Source organism: Macrobrachium rosenbergii, chromosome 12, assembly GCF_040412425.1.
Source record: "Macrobrachium rosenbergii isolate ZJJX-2024 chromosome 12, ASM4041242v1, whole genome shotgun sequence".
NCBI classification, from domain to species: Eukaryota; Metazoa; Arthropoda; class Malacostraca; order Decapoda; family Palaemonidae; genus Macrobrachium; species Macrobrachium rosenbergii.
The window spans coordinates 113974176-114000670 of record NC_089752.1 but is presented as its reverse complement, the minus strand read 5'-3'; the positions used below and the strand labels follow the sequence as shown (position 1 = coordinate 114000670).

The 26495-nt window shown below is 37.0% G+C and overlaps 3 protein-coding genes across 5 annotated transcripts in view; 1 reads left to right on the top strand and 2 right to left on the bottom strand.

Annotated features, from left to right (window-relative positions):
- The window catches only part of LOC136843909 (uncharacterized), a 110765-nt gene that overhangs the window by 33642 nt on the left and 50628 nt on the right, over positions 1-26495 (bottom strand). The gene's annotated exons all lie outside the window — the stretch shown is intronic.
- On the top strand, positions 416-14954 carry LOC136843907 (uncharacterized). Of its 3 annotated transcripts, none has more exons than XM_067112815.1 (3): positions 416-626; positions 10276-10574; positions 13766-14954. In XM_067112815.1, the coding sequence occupies exons 2-3, from the start codon at positions 10303-10305 to the stop codon at positions 13875-13877; spliced, it is 384 nt and encodes a 127-aa protein (XP_066968916.1). In that variant the 5' UTR covers positions 416-626; positions 10276-10302; the 3' UTR covers positions 13878-14954. The 3 variants fall into 3 exon arrangements, with proteins under 3 accessions (XP_066968916.1, XP_066968914.1, XP_066968915.1); XM_067112813.1 differs by having other exon boundaries at positions 13748-14954; XM_067112814.1 differs by lacking the exon at positions 416-626 and adding an exon at positions 7775-8645 and having other exon boundaries at positions 13748-14954.
- LOC136844184 (galectin-3-like) lies at positions 13897-17133 on the bottom strand. Its single transcript, XM_067113201.1, has 2 exons — positions 17026-17133; positions 13897-14274 (listed from the first exon to the last, which is right to left on the bottom strand). Exons 1-2 carry the CDS (start codon positions 17131-17133, stop codon positions 13897-13899), a joined length of 486 nt encoding a protein of 161 aa, XP_066969302.1.

The following is a 26495-nucleotide window of genomic DNA, read 5'->3' as shown; positions in this document are numbered from 1 at the left end:
GGTAATGTCTGTGGAAGGTAAAACATTAGCTTTGTTTTCATGATGCACCACGGTTGAAATTTCACACTATTTGATATTTTGAACATTATGATGTACACCAATAATCAACAGTGTGAAACACCGCTCAAGACTGTAGTACTTATATTTGTATGATGAAAGTTCTTTTAGATAACGAAAAACATGAATATTAATGTAAAACAAAACTCACACTCATAAGTTACACCAACATTTTGAAGCTATCTGAGCAAAAATTAAGAAAGTGGCAACTCGGAACTGACCGTCCACTTCGTCCGTTTTCCGCCACCTCATATACCTCCATGAACGAGCCGAGAGAACCTCGCCCATCGGAGTAACAAAAAAAAAAAAAAAAGAGAGAGAGAGAGAGAGGAACAATTTCCGCTGCGAACTCGTTGCTAGTTTAGAACTTGTCTCTGCACCGTCGGGGTGCTCGTTGCTTGCAATTTAGTTGCGACTCGCGTGCCTACTTGTACGTAGTTCACAAGCTCGGAGGTGACAATTCCCTTTTGGCGAATGATAACGAATAATGTCGCAGGGAAAAAGATAGACAGGTTCGGACCCTACGAAGACACCTTGGCTGCATAGATCTAATTTCTTCAGACCGTAAGGTAAGACGCTACTGAACATTATGCACTAACCATTCTCTTTCATCGCCTTACGTATATTTCGTGATATAGTGAACTGTAATAACTAAATAAGCTAATTATTCGAGTATGTGTCTTGTCGTTTAATAGATACTGGATAAACCTGAGGTAATAATAAGTATAAAAGATGCATGTAAAGGCGCGAATGAGGAAAGATGTTAACAGTGAGGACATTATTGCATTTAACACCGAAGACAGGCAAGGTGCGGTAAGCTCCGACTAACCACTTCATTCCGGTTTCTGTACGGAGTGTCGTTCGTAGACTCGGTAAGATAAAAGAAAAAAATATAAGTGACTCATGCATGGGCACAGAGAGAGAGAGAGAGAGAGAGAGAGAGAGAGAGAGAGAGAGAGAGAGAGAGAGAGAGAGAGAGGGGGCGGACAGACAAAGAGAGACAGACAGACAGACATAGAGAGAGAGAGAGAGAGAGAGAGAGAGAGAGAGAGAGAGAGAGACTGACAGACATCCAGCCAGTGAGGTGAGCGGCAGACTGAGAGAGAGAGAGAGAGAGAGAGAGAGAGAGAGAGAGAGAGAGAGAGAGAGAGAGAGAGAGAGAGGAGGAGGAGGAGAACTAAACCTTCCCTTTCACTCGACTGAGGCCAAAGGTCCAAATCAGACTTTTTAACCCCCTTCACACCTTAGCAGACTAATGGGGTGGCCTTGAATTCATGACCAGCGCTGGCACAAGCCCAGTTGAATCTCAACCAACCACTTACTTTCTCACATTTTGAAAATTTCCCCTTTATTACCTGAAACTCTCTCTCTCTCTCTCTCTCTCTATTAGGTTTAACGATACGGATATCAGTCTGCCAATAAACGCTCCCTTAGTAAACAAGGTCAGGGGAAATTGATAACCGTGGAATTAGCTATTTATATTTCGCAGAAGGGAATTTGTTTGGCGATATATATATATATATATATATATATATATATATATATATATATATATATATATATATATATATATATATATATATATATCTTGTTGCAACGCATCACGTATTTCTTAAGTTATTTTTATCGACCATAATTTTCCATACGTTTCGACCTGTTCTAGATTAACCGTTGAAAACGAGGGAGCTGAAACTCGCAGGATCAATATGCTTACACCAGAAAATTATGTGGGGAACTTAAATTATCTTTTTCTAAAAGAAAAAAAGAAAAAGAGAAAAGTTTCTCTTAATCGCCACGTCTTTCTGCTATTTGAATCTCCGCTTATTTATTTATTGTTTTATTTGTCATTCATTTATTTCCTTATTTAATTGTTTATCTATATTTCATGATGTATCAACTAGTTAATTATCTTTTCATGAAACAAAAATTACCTAGGTATCAATTTTTTAATAACTGGTTCTGTTATTATGGTCATTTCTTAATACAAACCATTACCACTCATACTACTATTAATAATAATAATAATAATAATAATAATAATAATAATTAACATTGTTATTATTTATTTTGAAACATTAACCGGATGTACCGTTGAGAGACTCCGCCCACCTGGCGGAGACAGCACGGCAGGATCATCATGACCCCAGATCAAAATCAGGTTATCTGACCTTTTGACCTCCTTTCCTACATTATTATTGTCGCTGTCGTGAAGTTTTATTATTATTATTATTATTATTATTATTATTATTATTATTATTGGTAGAATGTCTAAAAACCGGTCAGGATCCATACTTAGTGTCTCACTTCTACCAGTGGTATTTTTGGCATTGTAACATCATTATGCTCAAGTGATTTCAAACACACACACAAGCACGCACACACACACACACGCATATATATATATATATGTGTGTGTGTGTATATAAATATATACATATATATAAATAAATATAAAAACATATATATATATGTATATATATATATATATATATATATATATATATATATATATATATATACTGTATATATGTGTATATATAAATATATACATATATATAAATAACTATATATATATATATATATAATATATAATATATATATATATATATATATATATATATATATATATATATATATATATATATATATATATTATCCACTACGCCATTTCCCCATATAGTGCAGCAGATAATTGCATATTTCATAAGAATCGTTCAGATAGTGAAACAAGCATGAAATTTTGCACAAGTGCTCTTTAAAGTTCCTCTATCAGAAAAGGGCGCTGGCCACGCAAAAATTTAATATGGCGGCCAAATTCCAAGATGGCGGCCAGTATCGACAGATTTTGGCTAATTTTTTCACTAGAATGGCATGTATTTGCTTCTAGCAATATGGTAAAGCTCTTCCATACTATTTCTTGTGAATATTATGTTTCTGTAGCTTCCCAGTACAGTTTACCTTTAAATATGGGGGCTATATGGCTGCCAAGAAAAGGTAGAAACAATAATTATAATGAGAAATAATGCCCGTTCAACAATTATCGTTTTAAGCATGGATCTTGGTTTCTGTGGTTTTAGATCCTAATGAGGCCATCTCTTTCGAATAACTCATCAATTTTGAAGGAAAATTAATAAATGTAAAAAGAGTGTATGTCTGCACACAACCAGGGCACACTGGTGACATCACTGCTGTGTAACTCAGCATGGGGTTCAGTGCCAGCTAATCCAGCTTTACTAATCCTGTAGTCTTAGACTAGTAGTTGTAGTATAGTTTAGTTTAGTGTCCCAAATGCTTTCTAACAGCCCCAGACCAGCTATAGTTAGATAGCCGCACCTGAATAGACAGGATGTGCCAGCTGGGAGAGCCGAGCCAAGGGTATGGGGCTGTACATGATGGTTCATGTACTTACCCGGATGGTGTACAGATCACACGGGACTTAAATGGCACTGGATGAATGATCGGGCTAGGTGTAGGGAGACCGAACCTAGTTGAATCCCATACAGGAATGTGTGCTTTGTTTAAGGTCATAGTCACCCAGGAAATAGATGATGCAGTGAATCTGACGTGGTCAGCTCATCACGCTTCAATGAAGAGAAGCCCAGAATTTGAAGTAACCATAACTTCATTGCTTCCTCTCCTGCGTGATCAGGCTCATTCTGTTGCTACGATCAAACACGTGATGCAGAAAGTGCAGGATGTCACTGATTTTCTGAACCCTGGCCAGATACCCATAATCACAGCTGATCAGCCAATCTATGCCGTAGCAAAGCAGGTGCAGTGGCAGTGGCCTGATCAGTATGGCGAAGACAAGTATCTGGTAATGTTTGGTGGTCTGCACATTGAGATGGCAGCAATGACATCTCTTGGTACTCTTCTTCATGGCAGTGGTTGGACAGGAGCTCTGGTGGAGGCAGGAGTTGCTTCATCTGGAACTGCAGAATCCTTCCTGTCAGCTGCAAGTGTAACCAGGACACGGCAGATGCACCAGGTTACAGCCTCTAGTTTGTACAAACTCCTGAGGACAGCATACACTGACTACTGTGCTGAGAAAGCAAACAACAATGAGCAGGCATTAGAGTTTGAGGAGTGGTGTGACCTTCGAAGACAGCAGAGTCCACAGTTCCACTTCTGGCACATGGTGTTGTCTATGGAACTTGTGATATTCCTACTGATCAGGTCCTTCCGTGAGGCCAATTTTGTCCTCTACTGCCAGGCATTGCATGAGCTGATACCCTACTTCTTTTCCAACAATAATACAAACTATGCTCGTTGGCTGCCTATTCACCTCAGGGACATGCTTACCCTAGAGAGTTCACACCCAGAGTTGCACAAGGAGTTCAAGGCTGGCAACTTTGTTGTGCACAAGACCAGTCGCCAGTTCTCAGCAATGGCTCTTGACCAAGCTCATGAGCAGACCAATGCCTTTATAAAGGCTGATGGCGGAGCCATTGGGCTGACTGAAGATCCGTCAGCACTCAGAAGATGGATGGTGGCTGGCCCAGAGATCATCCGCTTGGTGTCTGCATACGAAACAGAGGTTCAAAGTAAGGAGTCTAATGAGCAGACAACACACCATGAACAAACACCTCATGCGCAGAAGACATTCTTGGAGAGAGTCAGCAAGCTGTCATTGGCTTTGCAACACTTGGGAAGTCCTTTTCAGGAAGAGAGCCAGGATCTGTATTCCATTGACAACAAAGACATTGCCCACCCCAGCTCAGCAGAACTTCTACAGACACACCTTGACAGAGGCCGCACTAAATTTCAGAAGTTTTCAGACTCTTTGGCAAACAATGCAGTCTCCTTCTATGAGCCGATAAAGAAGAACAGAACTGACTTCTTCAGGCAAGAAGCTGCTCCTGTAGAACAGTCAAAGCAGAAACTTCTGAAGGAGGATTGCCAGCTTTTCTCAAAGCTATTTATATCCTGTCAGAGCCGTGAATGTGATCTGCAGGAATTCTTCCAGCACAAGAATCAAACATTCCCAGCTTCCCTTAGTGAGGGTGGTAGGCTGTACACATGTCAGAAGTCTCAGCTGACCTCGGTCCTGGAGAGTCATGTTACACTAGAAGACAAAGAACCAAAGACTGATGTCCTCATTGTAGATGGATCAGCTTTGGTCCATGCCTTGCCACCAAAGAAAGGAAAGACCTTTGAGGGCTATGCACTTTGCGACTTCTTGCCTGTGATACAATCCTATAGCAGCAAGTACACATCATCACATCTTGTATTTGATGTATACAATACATCCAGCCTCAAAGCTGAGACCAGGCTCCAACGTGGTCAAGGAGGAAGGCGCAAGGTGACAGACAAGAACACAATTCCATCCAACTGGCGCAATTTCCTAAGACACGATGCCAACAAGACAGAGTTGTTCCAGTTCCTGGCAGACAAAGTTGCCCAGATGTCTGCCACAAATGTTGTCATTGCCACGAAAGGGTCTGCTGTCCTCAGCACTCATGAGGCTAGTCTTCAGGGACTGGAAAAGTGCTCTCATGAGGAAGCTGACACCCGCATCTTTCTCCATGCCAAATATGCCACAGAACATGGAGCCAAGACCATCACGGTTAAAGCAAATGACACAGATGTTCTTGTCGTTGCAGTCAGTGCTTTCTCCACTCTCCACAATCTAGGGCTAGAGAAGCTATGGGTGGCATTTGGCCAAGGCCAGAGCCTGCGCTGGATTGCTGTGCATGACCTGTGCAACTCTCTGGGCCAGGAGAAGGTGAATGGCATGCTCTTCTTCCATGCGTTCACAGGCTGTGATACAGTGTCAGCCTTCCGGAGCAAGGGCAAGAAGACCGCCTGGCAGACATGGAACATCTTTCCAGAGGCCTCCACTGTGTTCTCCAAACTGAGTCACTACCCTCTCAGAGTGGAAGAGAGTGACCTGAAGGTCCTGAGAGGTTTGTCATACTTATGTATGAAAGATCCAGCACTGCTGGCACTGTGGATGAGGCTAGACTTGATATGTTTGCCAGAAAACAAAGGGCATATGAGGCCATTCCACCAACCAGGGGAGCTCTCCTCCAACACACCAAGCGTGCTGCGTACCAGGCTGGTTGTGTGTGGGGCAGGCCACCCAGTGTCAGCCACAGCCAGAGAACCCTGCTGAGTGGGGATGGCAAAAGTCTGGTGAAGCATGGCAAGTCCTCTGGACAACCAACTCGCCCTTAGCCAAGAGTTGCCAACAGCTTACCAAATGTGGATGCAAAGCAGGCTGTCAGGAAAGGTGCAAGTGCTACAAGCTGGGTCTTCCCTGCACAGCTCTGTGCACTTGCAAATGTGAAGTCTAGATAAATATTGCCCTCTCTTCAGTAGATAATCTAGCTTGAGCATCCAACGTGTCATGCTATGCCTACCTTCTTATCCTCGAATTTTTCAAAGGTGTAGGTTGAGAGACCTATACATAGATTGGTTGCGTTTAGTCCGTATTTCTCTTCTTTTCTTTTTATGGTTACAGTCTTAGACACAATGTTGTATGTGACCATACCATTACTATTTCAGTTGAAAATAGCATATTAGTTAAACTGTCTGATCACATGAATATACCATTAAATAAAAACAGTTGGTCTCTATGTCTGCTAGCGCTGTGGATAGAAAAAAAAAACTTTTATGGCAACCATTTTGTACGCCATCTTGGTTACAATTCATTTAGTAAGGGTTTTCAATAAAATGTGTGGTATGGAACATTTTTATAACCTAAAAGTCGAGGTTTAAAAAAAAAAACTGGCATATTCCATCCAATAGATGCTCCCAAACCAGTGAATCTCAACATAGATGGCGGCCATTTTGAAAAATAGCCGCCATCTTGGATTTTCAGGTGGCCAGCGCCCTTTTCTAAGAGAGCGTAGTCTTAGGAATGTTTGTGCCAAATTTCATGCTTGTTTCACTATCTGAACGATTTTTACAGCAATCTGCTGCACTAATAGAGAGAGTGACCCAGAGGGTAAATCACCTCTCCAGCTTTCAGCCAGCGCCATTTGGGATGAGACTGCTAGCCCATAATGCCCTAAGGGCTTAAGCACCTACGGTTCTATTTCAAATCGGTCTTCATGAGTTCTGTGAAGTCACTAATTTCCTTCGTCGATGTGAACCACATGATTTTGTAATGAGGAAATATCAAATATTAGTTTTCTGTAAAAGAAAACTACTGTGCCTGTTTGTCCGTCCATTCGCACTTTTTTCTGTCCGCCCTCAGATCTTAAAAACTACTGAGGCTAGAGGGCTGCAAATTGGTAAGTTGATCATCCACCCTCCAATCATCAAACATACCAAATTGCAACCCTCTAGCCTAAGTAGTTTTTATTTTATTCAGGATTAAAGTTAGCCATAATCGTGCGTGTGGCAGCGATATAGGACAGGCCACCACCGGGTCGATGTTAAAGTTCCATGGGCCTCGGCTCATAAGGCATTATACCGAGACCACCGAAAGATAGAGCTATTTTCGGTGGCCTTGATTATAACGCTGTTGCGGCTGTACAGAAAACTCGATTGCGCCGAAGAAACTCCGGCGCATTTTTTACTGATTAGTATTCTTATTATCTCTCAGCGATTTACTCACTTCTTATCTCTCAGCGACTTCATTCACTATACTTATAGCTGATATTGTGCGCGTATTGCGCGACGTCATTAGATAAGCTCAACCCACATTCTGAGGTCTTGTTTGATGCTTCAGGCAACGCGGCCTTATATTTAGCTCCTCCCCGGCACAACCAGATATTTCTTCGCTAAGTGAGAGCTTACCGGTTCTTATAAGATCCGCCAACGCGCACTACGCGGTTGAAATCTGGTCGTTAGGCAAACAAAATACGCATTCACTTTAGCACCTAGTTTCTGGTGGAAACGCTCGTATGAAGCGCAGTCCTCTTCTCTCTTGTTTCATTTTTACTCAGAGAACATTTATACTACGTTATGGAATCCGGTCTCGAAGTATTAAAAAAACTTTTCAAATACTCTCCTTATATATCGACAGGTGTCATGAAAGTGAGTAGCCTAGCATATGAATCATAAACGAAAGTGAATATATAGAGGTGAATATAAATATAGAATTTAGGCCAGAGGCCAAGTACTGGGACCTACGAGGTCATTCATCGCTGAAATGGAAATTGACAGCTAAAGCTTTGAAAGGTGTAACAGGAGGAAAACCTCAAAGCAGTTAACTGTGAATCAATTGTCAGGAGAGGGTGGAGAGTAAGATGGAATAAAGAGAACATGAACGGAGGTACAGTAAAAGGAACGAAAGGGGTTGCAGCTAGGGGCCGAAGGCACGCTGCAAAGATCCTTAAGTAATGCCTACAGTGCACCGCATGAGGTGCACTGACGGCGCTAGCCCCCTACGGGAATCATGAACGAAAGACTTTGAAGGTCCGATGTTTATGAGAATCTCTGCCCTTCAGAAAACATCCTATTCTGAAAAAGGAATATATCTTAGCACTATATCAGGAGGTGATGAGATATAGGTCCCCTGAATGCATAACGATGATGAAACCTTACAAATAACGTTTATAAGCGATATTCTTGGAAGAGAAGAATACTTCGAAACTCTCAATACTGCGTGGAAGTGAAAGGCTGGAGTGTCCCAAAAGGTGAGTGGAGAGATCGCTAGTCTTTTGTTCAGTAAATGTTGTCTTACTGATCTGAATAATGATAAGAGGAAGAAAACTAGTTCAGGTCATGTAGGTAACTTGAACTGAATAAAAATTTTGTGTGCTGAAGTCAACATATTTGTCGGGAGAGGTTGCTAGTGGTTGCGTGATAGCTTTATATGACCTTAGTATGAATAGTTGCGTGTTGCTGACACCTATAAGTTAGGGTGTGTCTACGCTACAAGCAAAACATGTTTTATTATTATTATTATTATTATTATTATTATTATTATTATTATTATTTATCAGATCACTGAGCTAATTACCAGCTCGCACAGGGCTGGCCCGAAGGATTTGTTTTTATTTATATATATTTTCTTTATATATTTTGTCAATCGAATTACAATTTTTCAAAAACTTCATATTTCAAATGTTGAAGTTTCTGAAAAAAAAATTTCCTTAATCGATTTACAGTATTTCCAAAATTTGCGTTTAATTTTTATCATTACTTTACACGCACGTCGGTAACTTATTACATACACTTCACATACTGGTTGAAAACACGTCAGGAATGAATCTTTGTCGGATGCTGGACACTCGCACGAAGCACTGGTTAGGACTACTAATAGGTCGCTGACATGTACGAGTATTTAACCTGTTTGTGATACGAATGCGATATATTTATGTTTGTTTTACTGTAGTTTGTATAAATTCCAACAAACAGTGTTTATCATTTGAACAGAAAAAGATTTATTATTATATTATTATTCAGTGTGTTGCAAAATACGAGTCAGTCTACTTACTTAGCTCGCCATGAGTTGAAATATAAACCTTTGATAAGTTCACATTGTCTTAAACGCCATTTCTGTGGCTATTTTATATCAAAATCAAATTATACATCATAAATGAAGGCACACGCAATTTAACTTTATACATATATATATATATATATATATATATATATATATATATATATATATATATATATATATGTATATATACATAATATAACATAATATATAATATAAGGAGTCCTTAAAAACGCAAAATCCAGAAAGTTAATGCTATATTTCAGAGACCAACTGTCTCTCTCTTCAGGAGCTAATGTGTGTGTGTGCATAATATATATGTGTATATATCAATATATATACACATACTGTATATAAAAATACATATATATATATATATATATATATATATATATATATATATATATATATATATATATATATAAATATATGTATATATGTACATATATACATATATAAACATGTATATACACATAATGTGTGTATATTGTGTGCATTTAAACGAGAGTAATTGCCTGGCGTTGTGTCTCCTACACTGGGCCTTCTTGAATTTTACCTTTCTCCAATCTTCACCTCGTATAAGTATAAATCGTTCAGGTGAAACCTTTTAGTCTTCAGATGTCTCAGTAGATATATTTTCTTGAAGTTAAATTTTGTTACAATTAACTTTGTCGTTTGAATAATCAAGTAATATCAAATTTCTGCCGTTAAAGGAACGATTTATTTGTTTATCTAATGAAGGACGTGCTTGATACATGTCAGGACGCCCAAAATCATCTAAATTGATATTTGACGATCATATAACCTTCCCTCTTTCACAGGTCGTCAATATATACCCAGCCCTGAAGATGCTGCCCAAATACGAGGCCTCGAGAAAATCGCCGTACAAAGGCCTAACCATCACTCCTCAGAGTAGGCCTACCTCCAGAGTCTACTGCATCCTCTTCGCCTTCTTCTTCGGAGTCCTCCTGATCACGCTGGGGGCCGTTTTCTACAACGTCATCCTCATACAGCCGTTAGGGGCACTCCATCCCATTCACGTGCCCCCCATGCCCATAGCTTGCGCCCTCATCGCCTCGGGTATTTTCGTGGTCCTCTTGAGCGTCGTGGTTGCTTGGAAGTAAGTTCGTCCACCTTGTTCGATTCTGCATTTATATCCATTTCGTTGGAATACACACACACACACACACACACACACACATATATATATATATATATATATATATATATATATATATATATATATATATATATACATGTGTATATATATATACCGTATTATATAATGTGGGTGGGTGAATATATACAGTATACAGTATATATGTATATATACATATATATATATATATTATTTATTTATTTATATGTATAAATATATGTATGTATATATATATATATATATATATATATATATATATATATATATATATATATATACATATACATATACATATACATATATATACACATACCCACCCGCTCGCGCATGCCGTAATTAAACGAACAGCCTCGTCGAAATGAAGGGAGCAGAATCCTGAACAGGAAATTCAGGAAAACATCGTAACGCACAGTATATATCGCTAGTAATTAACAACCTACAGAGCAAACCAAAAGCATCAGTGTCAAGGATGAAAGAAACTGAAATGCGAATTCAAATTTCCAGAATTCTTTTTCTAAAGTTTAAATTATTTAGGGATGGAATGCGTCTCGTTAGATTCGTCCATTATCACGTATTATCCGTCACGTAATTACGATGATCTATTGTTTGTGTCTGGGTATGTGGGTGGCTCCGTTTGCAAGCTCGGAAGTATAAATTTTTAGAGCAACTGACGCACATTTAATTTGTGGGGAAATACGAAATTCATCTAATTTATGCTTGGTAAAAAAAAAAAAAATATGAGTCTTTGAAGTAAATGCGTCGCTTGAAGTTTCGGTTGGAAAATCAAAATAAAAAAAAGGTTATATGCATGTCATAATTCTCGTATTTCCATTCAAATCTGAAGGCAAACGAGGCATGATTTCTTATGTCTTTACTGCACTTTAATGTCATTCGTTTTTGGCTGAAGAATGGCAAAAAATTTGACAAAAAGGATTAGTAAGAATATAAATATTCATCGTATTAAGTCTCTGCTTGTTTCTGCCTTCAATATTACCTTAAAAAATCTACTTGGTAAAGCATTCGCTGAAACGTATCTCAGAAGTGTCTATAAAAGACTGAAATACAGTTTGTAGTTGCTTATCAAAGGACATCAGCGTTCCATTTCTTGACAATAATAAGTTTCCGGATGTGAAAATTAGTTATGGTTATTCATCTCTGCATAGTAATCTATGGTATAAATGACAATACGTCAGTAAAAGTCATTCTCTTCTTAAATTTATATCCCTCTCGGCTAATGCTACTGTATTTCAATTTATATTTTCTTTAATAACCTTTTTATAATTCAGACTCTACTCATTTTTCCTATTTTAGTTTAATTCGTGCAAAACTGATAACTCCATTTTTTTTTACTAATCTAATTAAAAGTACCCAGGATCAAAGCAAATTTGAATGGACGGAAATGAAATCTAGGAATGATACAAGCATCCGGAAGGTCGTGATTCCAATTTGTTCCCCTGCATCCTACACAGAATTCCAACGCCATTTTGTTAGGAATTTACACAGGAACGTTGAAGGGTAGCTCAGCAATCTGATGGTTATATTAATTATTATATAATACTTAAGTGACGCTCCAGACCTTTTGAAAAAAAAAATGTTTCAGTTTATAATGCTTAAGATTAGCTGTGATGATAAACCTTAGTTTTAGTTTGGTGATAACCTTAGTTTTAGCTTTGATGATACCTTTAGTTCTAGCTGTGATGATATCCTTAATTTTAGCTGTGTTGGTACCCTTAGTTTTAGTTGTGATGATACCCTTAATTTGTTTCAGCTTTGATGATACCCTAGTTTTAGCTGTGGTGATACCCTTAGTTTTAGCTGTGATGATACTCTTAGTTTTAGCTGTGATGATAAACCTTAGTTATAGCTGTGATGATAAACCCTAGTTTTAGTTTTGATGATACCCTTAATTTTAGCTGTGATGATACCCTTAATTTTAGCTTTGATGATACCCTTAGTTTTAGCTTTGATGATACCCTTAGTTTTAGCTGTGATGGTACCCTTAATTTTAGCGTTGATGATACCCTTAATTTTAACTGTGATGATACCCTTAGTTTTAGCTGTGATGATACCCTTAGTTTTAGCTGTTGTGATACCATTAATTTTAGCTGTGATGATACCCTTAGTTTTAACTGTGATGATACCCTTACTCTTAGCTTTGGTGATACCCTTAATTTTAGCTGTGATGATACCCTTATAATTTTAGCTTTGATGATACCCTTAGTTTTAGCTGTGATGATACCCTTACTTTTAGCTGTGATGATACCCTTATTATTAGCTGTGATGATACCCTTATAATTTTAGCTTTGATGATACCCTTAGTTTTAGCTGTGATGATACCCTTAGTTTTAGCTGTGATGATACCCTTACTTTTAGCTTTGATGATACCCTTAGTTTTAGCTGTGATGATACCCTTAGTATTAGCTGTGATGATACCATTAGCTTTTAAGAAAGAAACATTGTTTTCAATCTACAGGTCATACGACGAAAATATCATTTAGAATCTATAGTTTAACGACGAAAACATCATTTATTTACAATACATAGTTATTTACAATTCATACGGCGACAACATCTTTTAGAATATATAGTTTATACGGCATGATTTCCAATCTACTGAGCATACGACGAAAACATCATTTACAATGTAGTTTTCACGGCGAAAACATCGCTTACCATCTAAAGTTGATACGACGATAACATCACTTACAATCTACAGTTCATACGACGAAAAAACACATGATTTACAATCTATAGTTTCTACGACGCAAAAGCACATCATTACAATCTGCAGTTTACAAGACGATAACATCATTTGCCATCTATACTTTATACATCGTATCTAATCTACCTTGTACAAGCCTTTCTATAGTAGATCTCTGTAACTCACCCATAGCAATTATTATAATTCAAATTACTTATTATTCAGTAGATTAAACCTATTCATATGGAACAAGCCCACCACAGGGGCCACTGACTTGAAATCCAAGCTTCCAAAGAATACTATGGTGCTCATTAGGACGTAAGAGAAGGTTAAAGGGAAACGCAGAAAGAAGATATCTCGTTTATTATCATATATCAAACATGTCCCCCTCCCCCAACCATATAAAAAAGAAAAAAACTTCTTTTCATTGCAGCCATTTATTTCATTCAAGATGCGGGTTGGACGACGGGGATGAGTCTCTAGTGGACGACTTGTACTTCTTCGCCCAGGATGACGTCATCGACCAACTACACCAACGTCCGCAGGATAATCCTGCTGTCTGACCAGGATAAGTGGGTCCCGCTATCTGACCGGATAAGTGGGTCCCGCTGTCTGACCAGGATAAGTGGGTCCTTCTGTCTGACTAGGATAAGTGGGTCCTGCTGTCTGACCAGGATGAGTGGGTCCTGCTGTCTGATCAGAATAAGTGAGACCTGCTGTCTGACCAAGATGAGTGGGTCCTGCTGTCTGACCAGAATAAGTGAGTCCCGCTGTCTGACCAGGATGAGTGGGTCCTGCTGTCTGACCAAAATAAGTGAGTCCTGCTGTCTGACCAGGATGAGTGGGTCCTGCTGTCTGACCAGGATAAATGGGTCCTGCTGTCTGACCAGGATAAGTGGATCCTGCTGTCTGACCAGGATAAGTGGGTCCTGCTGTCTGACCAATAAGTGGGTCCTGTACCTGACCAAACGATCAAGAAAAATATCCTCTAGGCAGCCGATAAGAATTACCTCAGGAGTAACGAATTTAAGACTCTGCGTGTAATCTCTCAGTGACGCCTCAAAAACGATTTACAGTCGTCGAGGTATCAATTGAATCTTCAAACCAAAGATGATTATTGTCAGTTAGGGCTGGGATGCTGTAAATATCTGCTCCTAATTTTAGTTTTCTTGCAGATTATTGTAAATGAAGTAAAGTTGGAAAATATTATTTATCACGAGATGTAACTTACAAACTGCCACTAATTTTGTTATGTAATGTTAGTTGCTCTACATATTTATTTATGAGCTTAGTGACCACTGAAAATCATCAGCAGCACCTTCATAACCTTGTAAGCTGTATATTAAAACCTTTATTTATTAATATATAAATCATCTATCTCTTCCATTCTATATTTGGACGCATCTCCCTATTTACATCCACGCTTTCTCTACCTGTGTAATGTATACGCAATGTATGTTCAAAGAAAAATGTTTACTGTATACAGCGAAGTTCTGTATGAGAGTATTTATGTATGTATGCAATGTAATCAATTAGGTTGTATACAGTGTATTTCCTTCCACTAATGAAAGATTCTCTTTAACGAAATTCTGACATATTTTCGGTACTGTCTGGTAACAATAAAAGGTTCTTATATAAAATTTTTGATTTCCATAACCTGTGTGAAATATAATGCTATTCTGCAAGGAAAATCGCCCACATAAACTAGACCTAAAGACGAATTCGAGGTCGAAATGGACTTTCCCTTCAAACTTGGTATACTGCAGTACTGTAGTGCGATCATACCAAATACTAATGTACTATTGGTGAACACGCGTGCTATGTAATATAATGATAGCTTATGTAATGCCAAATGAATTCCTATCTAATATTTCTAGGCTTATATCTAACTGCACTATACCTGCTGTTATTGATAGCACAAATTCTCCTTAATTTCCCACCTCATCACCTATTCGTGCTTTTGCAGATGAATCAACACCTCTCAATACTTTCCTGTTGGTTTCATTCAGTCTCAAGTTATTCCTTTGTCCAGTGGCTGAACTAATGAACTGTTGGTTTCATTCATTCTTAAGTTATTTCTTTGTCCAGTGGCTGAACTAATGAACTGCTGGTTTCATTCAGTCTCAAGTTATTTCTTTGTCCAGTGACTGAACCAATGAACTGTCAATGTATGAACTAATGAACTGTTGGTTTCATTCAGTCTCAAGTTATCTCTTTGTCCAGTGGCTGAACTAATGAACTGTTGGTTTCATTCAGTCTCAAGTTGGCTCTTTGTCCAGTGACAGAACTAATGAACTTATCATTTCCAAAATATAGTTTCTACCCATTTCTAGATCTCCTATCCCTCCAAATTCTTTGATTAATTGTACTGAAAATATTATGTTGCTTTAGACCTATCTTGCAGAGATCACACAGTTCAAACTGGTAAACCTGACTCTTAAAATTTGGGCGTATAGCTTCAATTTGACGAAATACTTCCTTCATCCTTAAATCATTCAAGGTACAATATCTATCAAGTATTACTTATCTAATTACTGCTTTCACGTTGCCTCCCTTCCCGAGAGAATTGAACGCTAGATGTTTCGTTTGATTACTGACCCTGGTCTTCTCTCGTTTCTTTGTCTTTTTCTTCTACACTGCAAGGTAGCTCTTTTACCTACCTATCTATCTATCTATGTTTTATTTTGGTGGTATTTCGTTCACTGAGCTCAAGAGGAAAGTTCCTTATCTTCCAAACGGGAGAGCTCGTAACACCCGTTAAACTAGGCATTCTCATCAGATTACTAAAGTTTCTGAACTCTGATTTTTTAGGATGAGGTTGTTAGACTTATATGCCTGAACCCTGCGAATGATCATGGAGTTTAAAATAGCTGGGGAGTCATAGGTAGCGGCTTTTAATTTAGAGTGTCTTATTTTATGAGCCTTGAAACAGGGTCCGTAAAATATAGGACTAAACGAGCTGAATATTTATATATATATATATATATATATATATATATATATATATATATATATATATATATATATATATATATATATATATATATATATATATATTCAACACTTTTAGGTCGAGCCACTCAGTATAGTTTCCTTACTGTTTCATTTTATTTTCTAAGTCATTCTATAGGTAAGTGACCCTGATGATGGGAAATGTTATTTATTCCCGAAAGCTCGGTTCTGTCATGATTTAAGAAATAATAAGTTCTACAATGTTACCACGTCTTCTGGCTATCCTGTTCCTCCTCATATATATATATATATATATATATATATATATATATATATATATATATATATATATATATATATATACTGTATATATACACACACACACATATATATATACATACATATATCCATTTATCACTTAAAATATTATTCCCCTTCGGTGATAACTCCCCATCGGGGATATTCCCGAAGTAGGTGAATTGGATATTAAACGATATTTTTAGCTTCTTGATGATATATATATATACATATGATGACTGTTATCACTTTTGTACGTGATTCATTTATCACACATTACCACAGGTGAAAAATAAGAAACGGGGTGTAGGTCCTAACCGGTTTCGACTTTATTTCCAAGCCATTCTATATACATATATAACATATATATATATATATATATATATATATATATATATATATATATATATATATATATATATATATATATATATATATATATATATATATTCGAGCACTCACCCAACTAAAGATACCATCAAATCCTCTCATCCACAAGCAGCAGGAGCGGTGCTGGCTCGGTGACCCAGAGACAACACACGTCCTTTTGCCACCGTCATACCCCAACATCCGGTAAGTTAGTTAAGTTCGACGCGCAAGCAACCATAAGTCGTTCCGACGAGCAATAATCGCAAAAGATGGAAGAAGTTCTAATGGGAAGATCAAAACGGAGACACAACTTGCCAGATAACTCCTCATTACAACCCATGGCCCGGGAGAGTTTTGGGGGAAGACTTGAGATGAAGTATGTTGTTTGGGTGGGAATTCGAGGTGAGTAATGGGTATTGCGTGTAAACGCCTGGTGGAAATTTATGAAGGGGAAACTCGAGGAAATTGTTGTTTAGACAAAAAACGGAGCGCTGATGTACAGTAGAAAAACTGTAGCTGGCTTATCTCGTAGTAGTGGAAATGAAGACTATTTCTCACAGGTGTATGCTCTGCTTAATTTTCTTTTACCTATTACTGATTTTTTGTTGCATGTCAAAAAAAAAAAAAAAATTAAATAAAGTCAATTGTCGCCTATAAAGAATATCAAGCGTTGATGAAGAGTACATCTGTACTTTATTTCGAAATTGAATAAAGTTAGACTATTTCCCTTCGCATTATGCTATATTTTATGTTTTGTTATTATATTACATAGTTACTATTAATTAAAGATGAACAAAAGAGTATAGATATTATTAGAAAAAACAGTGAATAACAAACGAGATGGCAGTTAACGTGATTATCCTAAGATCCCATTGATAATTCATTACCAAGTCTCATAGGTCTGGATAATAGAATCCTGATTTTACACACAAAAGAAACAGTCAGTATCAGTATGATAACATTTACTTACTAATATCTCGTATTAATATAATTACTATAAGAGGGTGTTATTATTCGATTTTTGTCTTCTGTAAAGTTTCTTATAGAATTTTCCATGGTACAGTAATCTGGAACTACTCTGCCCTAAAATGGAAAACTGCGGTATCTGCAAAATTTTCGAAACTGAGATATGCTACCTACTGGGCTCGTGAAACATTAATACACAACTTACTGCAGTTTCAAAATGATTCTTCAATGCTTCATTTAGGGGTCCCCATTTGCAGTATCTGCAAAATCAGTAGTAAGGCAAGGGAAAACTGCAGTATCTACCATTTTTCTCGGTTTTGTATTTTTGCACGTAATGCAGTCTTCCATTTTAGGGCAGTACTGTACCATGAAAAACATAAGGAACTTTACAGAAGACAAAAATTGAATAAAGAGCAACCTCTTATAGTAATTATAATAATACCCAATTGTTAATAAGAAAATGTTATCATACTGATACTGAATTGAATTGAATATAGAGCTTAGGCCAAAGCCCAAGCACTGGGACCTATGAGGTCATTCAGCGCTGAAACGGAAACTGATAGCAAAAGGTTTGAAAGTTGTAACAGGAGGAAAACCTCGCAGTTGCACTAAGAGTCAATTGTTAGGAGAGGGTGGAAAGTAAGATGGAAGAAAGAGAATATGAAAGGAGGTGCAGTAAAAGGAACGGGAGGGGTTGCAGCTAGGGGCCGAAGGCACGCTGCAAAGAACCTTAAGTAATGCCTACAGTGCACCGCATAAGGTGCACTGACGGCACTACATCCCTATTGGGATCATATTGATACTGACTGGTTCTTTTGTGTGTAAGATCAGGATTCTATGATCCAGACCTAAGAGACAAGAATAATGAAGACTTCAACTTCCAATTACTTAAATGTTAAGGAAAATCGACGGTAACCAACTGGAAATACCTTAGATGATTAGATGATCTTTGTAATGAGGACACGTGTAATATCCTAGCTAGAGGCAATTAGCTTTACGTAATTAATATATATATATATATATATATATATATATATATATATATATATATATATATATATATATATATATATATATATATACTGTATATATATATATATTAATGACAGGAGATTTTCATTAAAAGAAAAGTTACAAGATTTCTGGGCCTTTGCTGTCCTCATCGTCTGGTATTAATGCACAGAACAATTGTGCAAGTGATCAAGGTTTGTATATATATATATATATATATATATATATATATATATATATATATATATATATATATATATATATATATATTTATATTTAGATAGCCAGATATAGACAGAAGGTAAACAGTGACAGCTGCTATAGATAGATAGACCGCAACGAGTGTCAAGTGCATTGTGTAAAGAATGCTTTCACCCGAAGAGCAGTCTTTCAAAATACATTTCTTCCGGAGAATAAATGTTATGAGAATGACTTTCTTACGCAACAGCTCTTCATGGATCATTTCCAAGCTGCATACATTAGAAAGCCAATCCACGATGACAGCCTAACCAATATTTGAAACTAACCCACTTCATGGAAAATTTTTGAATAAGAATTTTATACATAAAATTTTTTTTGAATAGGAATTTTATATAATTTAAAATGTTTTAATAGGAATTTTATATAATTTAAAATTTTTTCATTGGAATTTTACATAATTTGAAATTTTTTTAATAGAAATTTTGTTTTTAAAAAAGTCATTCATTTTTAAAAATTGTAAAGTCGAATTAAAAATCGTTGTCTACGAAGATTCAATTTCACTGTACATCTTAGAGGAACTTGTAGTGTCAGTGACTTCTGTATCACCGACTGTATAAAAAGGAGAAATAAAATTAAAGTATTCCGTGATCCCAACAACCGCCCCCCCTCCCACCTCCCACCTCCCACTCCGACCCCAGATGGATTCGTCAAAAAGAAAAATGGCAAGTTTCTTGACATAAAAGCAGAAGTATCAGCAACATCAGTGTAATATGAAAAAAAAAAAAAAATTTACAAGAGACAAAAAAAAAAATTACCAGTCCCGTCGCTGAAGTAATTAAAAATCAAGTTGAGCTTCGTCCCATTTTTTCATTAGGAACATCAAAAGCTTCTTTATAAGTTATTAGCAAAAGTTTGATTAATAACGGCAAGGCATAAAATTGCTCCTGAAATTTATTAGATTAGTTTTCTTAGGCAGTCCAAAAAAAAAATTTCCTTGGGGGGTTGGGGTTGGTGGTGGTGGGGGCGGGTTTGGAGTTTTGGTTATTGCGACCTGTTGGGCAAATCTCTCAGCCAGTGAGTTCCAAAGGCAAATCTTTTCATCTGGCGTCAGGGAAGAGGAAAGGATGATGTCAAATTTTATTGATATCACATTTTAATTCTTGAGCAAGAAGATGCAGTTAACGGGTAAGATATAACAGGTCCTTATCATATTTTATTTGTGATACAATACGTACCTTACTTCGTGCGTGGAAGCAGAAAGCATAAGAAATATTTCAAGTTAATTTATCGCTGTGATTTCTGGTTTCTAACAAAAATATAGATATGATTATAATAACGACTGACACCCAAGAAGATTTTGGAAGAGCATTCGATGCAACCTTGGGTTTTCAAGCTCCATAATATTTCGTGAGAACAGATCTAATTTTGGTAAAATAATGAAAAAGAAAAGAAAAGCCATATGTGTAGTTATCTTATCGCGAGAGCAGATATCCCCGATAATCGGTTTCGGTAAACAATGGAACCTGATTAAAAAAAAAAACTCGTCATTACTTAGTCATCTTCAAGACAATAAGAGCGATAAAGAAATCTAGACTCGTGCAATTTTACTATCTAATCATTACATCTTCCGGGGAAAAAGTTACATTATAAAAAGCTGTATGTCAGCGTCTCATTATCCCAAGACAACTAATGTATGCAAAGAGTCCGCAGTCACACCATCACCATAAATTAAACTTCACCATCCAACATCCTATTTTGGATGCTCTGTTGCCATCTGGTTGACTTATCATTACATCTGAAGTAATTCTTCCTCCAATATTTCAGGAGTTATTTTGAGGTTACGTAAATCAAGGTGTTCTTGGTACATTCAATGGGCTACCATGTATAAGGAATATGTAACTCCCAGTGCAATTCTGAAAGGAAACTAATCGCATTTTTTTTCCATTCAGTGATACATTATAGAATTCTTTTATAAGTCTAAACACATCTATACAGATTGTGTCGAAAAGTGGTTTAAGTATAGAAAAAAAAATGATAAACTGTTAATCAGTGTGCAGGCATACTGAATCCAACGGCTGTTGAAAAGGATGTTGCATATTTTATCAATTAACTTTTTTTACGGTTAAATTATTTATTTTCTAATAATTTTCAAATAATGGGGAAACATAACAGTCCCTTAATGCATAGATATTCATCCTTTCATGATACACATTCGTCATACCCTCTATAAGTATAGCAGCCCTATGTAAAGCAAAAAGCCAAGCTCACAGACTTTGCACATTTCGTGAGCAGGTCTGATGTTCTCATTGACAGACGTTGGGTATAGAATTTCCTTTGCGCTCCAGTAACTGTTAATACCATCCATCGACAGCGGCAAAATTATAAAAGCTAATTTTATCTCTAAAACATTATATTTCTATAAAAACAGTGTTTTTGTGCCTAAGTGAACAAATAATCATCAAGTGTTCTTCTGCTGTTTAGGACAGATAATAAATGAATACTATTGTACTTCTTAAACGTTGAGGCAGTTAAACGTACCTTAGAATGATTAAAAATAAAACTTAAACCTAACGAAAAATAAAAAGATTATTCATAAAACTATCATTACTGGAGAACTTATCCGTTGATCTGTCTATAAAAAAAATCACCCTAATTCATTTGTATCTGACCAATAAACATTTACCAACTCTAAACATTTTTAAAAATTTCTATACATGCAAAAAGAAACTACGTACGTTATGGCAACATCAGGAATGTGAGAAAGACGAATATTCATCAGCACCTCGAGTTTGGCTTTGAAACCAAGCGTACAACACATAAAAAATAAAGGAGCCCCGAATATGAGTTTCATATCAGAATATTTAGGAAGCGATGGCGGGGGCTTATAATATCGAACGTTCTGAAAAAAAAACACACACACACAAACACACAAATACCTCATTTCCCTGACCATCAGTTCACGAGGCTCGTCACAAATTCAGAAGCGGATTCCACCACAAAGGTAACTTGATGCCTGGCATTCGTCAGACGAGAATTCATCGCGGGTCTTGTGTTTGTTCTATGAAATATGAAGGCAACTGTGATACCGTTTCAGCAATGGAAGCGGACAGGGCGAGCCGTAATCACAAGAGAGCGAATTCATTTCAACTCGCTGCGACGACCTTTTGTAATTCATGAGTTGGGAGAATTCGTCCGCGTCCCTAAAATTCGGGTTCGTGTTCCGGACAGGGGAAAAACTGGCGGAATGAAACGAGAGTCAGTATTTTGAGTTATACGAGAAATATTCAAGCTTAAAGGCCAGTACCTCGGAGAGCGGAAAAAAAGGCTATTACGTGTCCAGCAAAATTTTTGAAGATGAAAATGTAATGGGTTTTCTTTGTACGGCTGATGAAGAATGACAAAGGGAAAAAAGTATAGGTTTGCAGAGCTGTTTAAATGGAACTTGTATCTCTCTCTCTCTCTCTCTCTCTCTCTCTCATGCTTCATATATAATATATATAATATATATAATATATATATATATGTGTGTGTGTTACCGGCATGTGTGAAAAGCAGGTATTCTATAGAATGCCTGGGCAATATATATAAAATGCCTGAAGTTTTTAGGCAAGGTATGAAATATCTGTGCTGTTACATACTTTTCCCAGGCATTATATAAAATGCCTAAGCATTATAAAGAATGACAAGTACTGATCTGGCAAAATGTAAAACGGGACAGGTCTTTTCAAATGAAATGCCTGAAAATGAAATGACCATTAAAAATGACCATGTTTCATAATGAAATAAAAAAAAGAATACGAAATGAAGTACAGGATATTCTTACTGGGAGAACAAGAGAATCACAGCTGTTACGATTTCCTTGTTGCAACAAGGAAGGCTAGAATGGCATTCTGAATTGAACTTGACTATCTTCCTTACCCAGACACCTTCACAAACCCTTGGCCGCTTCCCGTGGACTGAGCTGTATAGCCACAGATCAAAAAGGTATTCCGTGGTCAGGAACTTCTTCAACTCTGATTAAGCGCTTTGGACAAACAGTGAACTGTGATGTAGCATAGTGTTTCTTTAAAATTCCTCGTGCTGTTTCCACCAAAAGCCGTCTATTGTCACATTCATAACAATTGCCAACAGGTTGTGCAAGTCACTGTGTCCCTTGTCGCCGTCAGGGACAAGAACTCGATCAGTGTCTCCCAAGCACGCAGGAGGGAATTTTTTGTCGTTTCTTTGGCCTGTGCTTCCAGATTCGATTCCGATTGCCTCCTAAGAGGCTATCGTATTCTATACTCTGCCGGTTTGCCTTTGGGCATTGCGTAGAATGCCTAGGAAATGTATGAAATATCAAGTTTCATACCTTGACGGCCGATTTTCGGCACTGTGTATATTGCCTAGGCATTCTATAGAATGGCGGTTTTCACATATTGCCAGTAACATATGTTCTCTCTCTCTCTCTCTCTCTCTCTCTCTCTCTATATATATATATATATATATATATATATATATATATATATATATATATATGTGTGTGTGTGTGTGTGTGTGTGTGTGTATAAAGCATATCTATATATATATATATGTATACGTATATACAGTATATATATACAATTCACAAAAGTTAGAATAGAGAAAAAGATTGCTTATAAAGGCAATTCTAACGCTAACTACCTGACAGCGTTATGACCAACATCACAAAGAAACATTAAAGGAATCACTGGTTGCATCGAAACGACATCAGAAACACAGCAAAACGAGCAAGATTGAAATCATGAAACCGAAATAGCAGCAGGGATTCCTTTCAAGCGAGGCAGTTCAGTTTGAAATACAGTATGTTTACATGTACTCAAGGCCAGTGGAGCCGAGTCATTTGAAGGCGGACAGTTTCCCAGACTCTTCTTTTTTTTTTTTTTTTTTTAGTTTTCTGTAAAAGAACACTATTGTGACGGCTTCGTCTGTCCGTCCGCACTATTTCTGTCCTCCTCAAATCTTAAAAGCTACTGGGGCTAGAGGGATGCAAATTGGTGTGTTGATCACCCACCCTCCAGTCGTCAAGCATTCCAAATTGCAGCCTTCTAGCCTTAGCAGTTTTTATCTTATTTAAAGTTAAAGTTAGCCATCATCATACTTCTGGCACCGCTATACAGTAGTTACCAACAACACAGGCCACAACCGGACCGTGGCTGAGTTTCATGGGCCGTGGCTGAGGCCACCACCGAACCGCGTCTGAGTTTCATGGGCCGCGGCTAAGAGTTTCATGAGCCGTGGCTGAAAGTTTCATACAGCATTATACGCTGTACAGAAAACTTGATTACGGCGAAGAAACTTCGGCGCATTCTTTACTTATTTTATATTTCATTGGATTATTGTTGCTAATATTGCACCGAAGCTAAATTAACAGCGGGAAAGATCATCGGGATTTTTAATTTATTTAAACAGCTAATCATAATTGCGCGTCCTGGAATTTGATGGGTAATCTGCGCGAACTATGAGACCGGGATGTCATTATTAGAGAGAGAGAGAGAGAGAGAGAGAGAGAGAGAGAGAGAGAAAGTTCAAATACTCTGAAGTATCGGATTTGCTAATCGCTTGTCACGGGTCAGTTTGGTGCAAGTAATTAATGATTCTGGATAATTGTGTACGTATACATATAATATATATATATATATATATATATATATATATATATATATATATATGATTTTGGATAGATGAACAGATAATTTTGTATATATATATTATATATATATATATGAGAGAGAGAGAGAGAGAGAGAGAGAGAGAGAGAGAGAGAGAGAGGGGGAGGGAGGGGTATTCCACCCCGTTATTTGAAAAGTAGTTCATTCGTAGAAAAAAGTGTGGAGAATTCTTGGAAGATGAAGATTAAACACGATAACTGCAGACGAGCCAAGAATAGAAAGATAATGCCTGCACAAGCATGCCTGCAAGACTCTTGAGAAGCAAAGAGAGGATCCATTTAAGTCCAGTGAGATCTCTCGCCACAGGAGTGTTTGAAAGTCGATAACATTCCTTCAGAAGTTACCTTGAAGGGAATTATTATTATTATTTCAGCAGATGAAACCTATTCACATGGAACAAGCCCACCAAAGGGGCCACTGACTTGAAATTCTTTAAGCTTCCACAGAATGGTGGTTTCAACCTCCCACCGCAGACCCCACACTGCAGCAGTAACTGATCAGGATACGGAGCCAGTGATTTTTCATCGGCCTGGGGGAGACGCCAACCCGCGGCATCTGAGTGGCAAGCCACGACGCTAGCCACTATACCAGCGGACCAGAAATGGAGTATTTTGACATTATATTGTGCAAACGAAGAAATGAAAGTCTTCCTGTGGAGGGAGAAACAAAGCTGAGGTGTCGAGTGATAAACTGATACCTCAGAAGGAATGATAGACTTATCTAATGTGCAGGGTCATGATGTAATTGTTACTTAACGGTTTAAGTGAGTTTCAAAACAAGAGGTTGGTGGGAGAATTCTTGCTATGTTTGGAGCCCAAGTAACATATTACAGAGACATTAATGTGAATGTATTTGCTAGTCAAATTTTCTTACGTATATATATATATATATATATATATATATATATATATATATATATATATATATATATATATACACATACATATATATATATATATATATATATATATATATATATATACACATACATACATATATATATATATATATATATATATATATATATACACATACATACATATATATATATATATATATATATATATATATATATATATATATATATATATATATATATATATATATACACATACATACATATATATATATATATATATATATATATAAATATATATATATATATAAATTTCTGACTCACATCAGGGTCGAACCCAGGTCTTTCAATTGAAAGACCAGACTGCTGACAACCAGGCCACACAATTCATAAAAGAAGTTGGAACCTGAGTACCACTGTACTTAAGGCATTTCCTGAGCAGGCTACTACTTGCATACCAGCGTATATATTTACATATATTACACATATACATATATAATATATGTATATATAAATATATATAAACATACATATACAGTATGAATTTTGTGAACATTGTTGGAAAACACTTCAACGCAGCAGATTCGTTGTATGTGTTAATATTAACATTAGGGGAACGTAAAATTCGGGCCATTGGTTGTGCATCTCTCTCTCTCTCTCTCTCTCTCTCTCTCTCTCTCTCCCATAACGACACCCCCTTCTCATCACATGCAGTAATGACCCGGCTAATTCCAGAACACACCTTTATGATTAGCAGTTTAGGCTAATTGAAAATCATGATGGCGTTATTCGCTGTTAATTCAGCTGGAGTGCAAACTTTAGTATCACGCTGCTGTAAT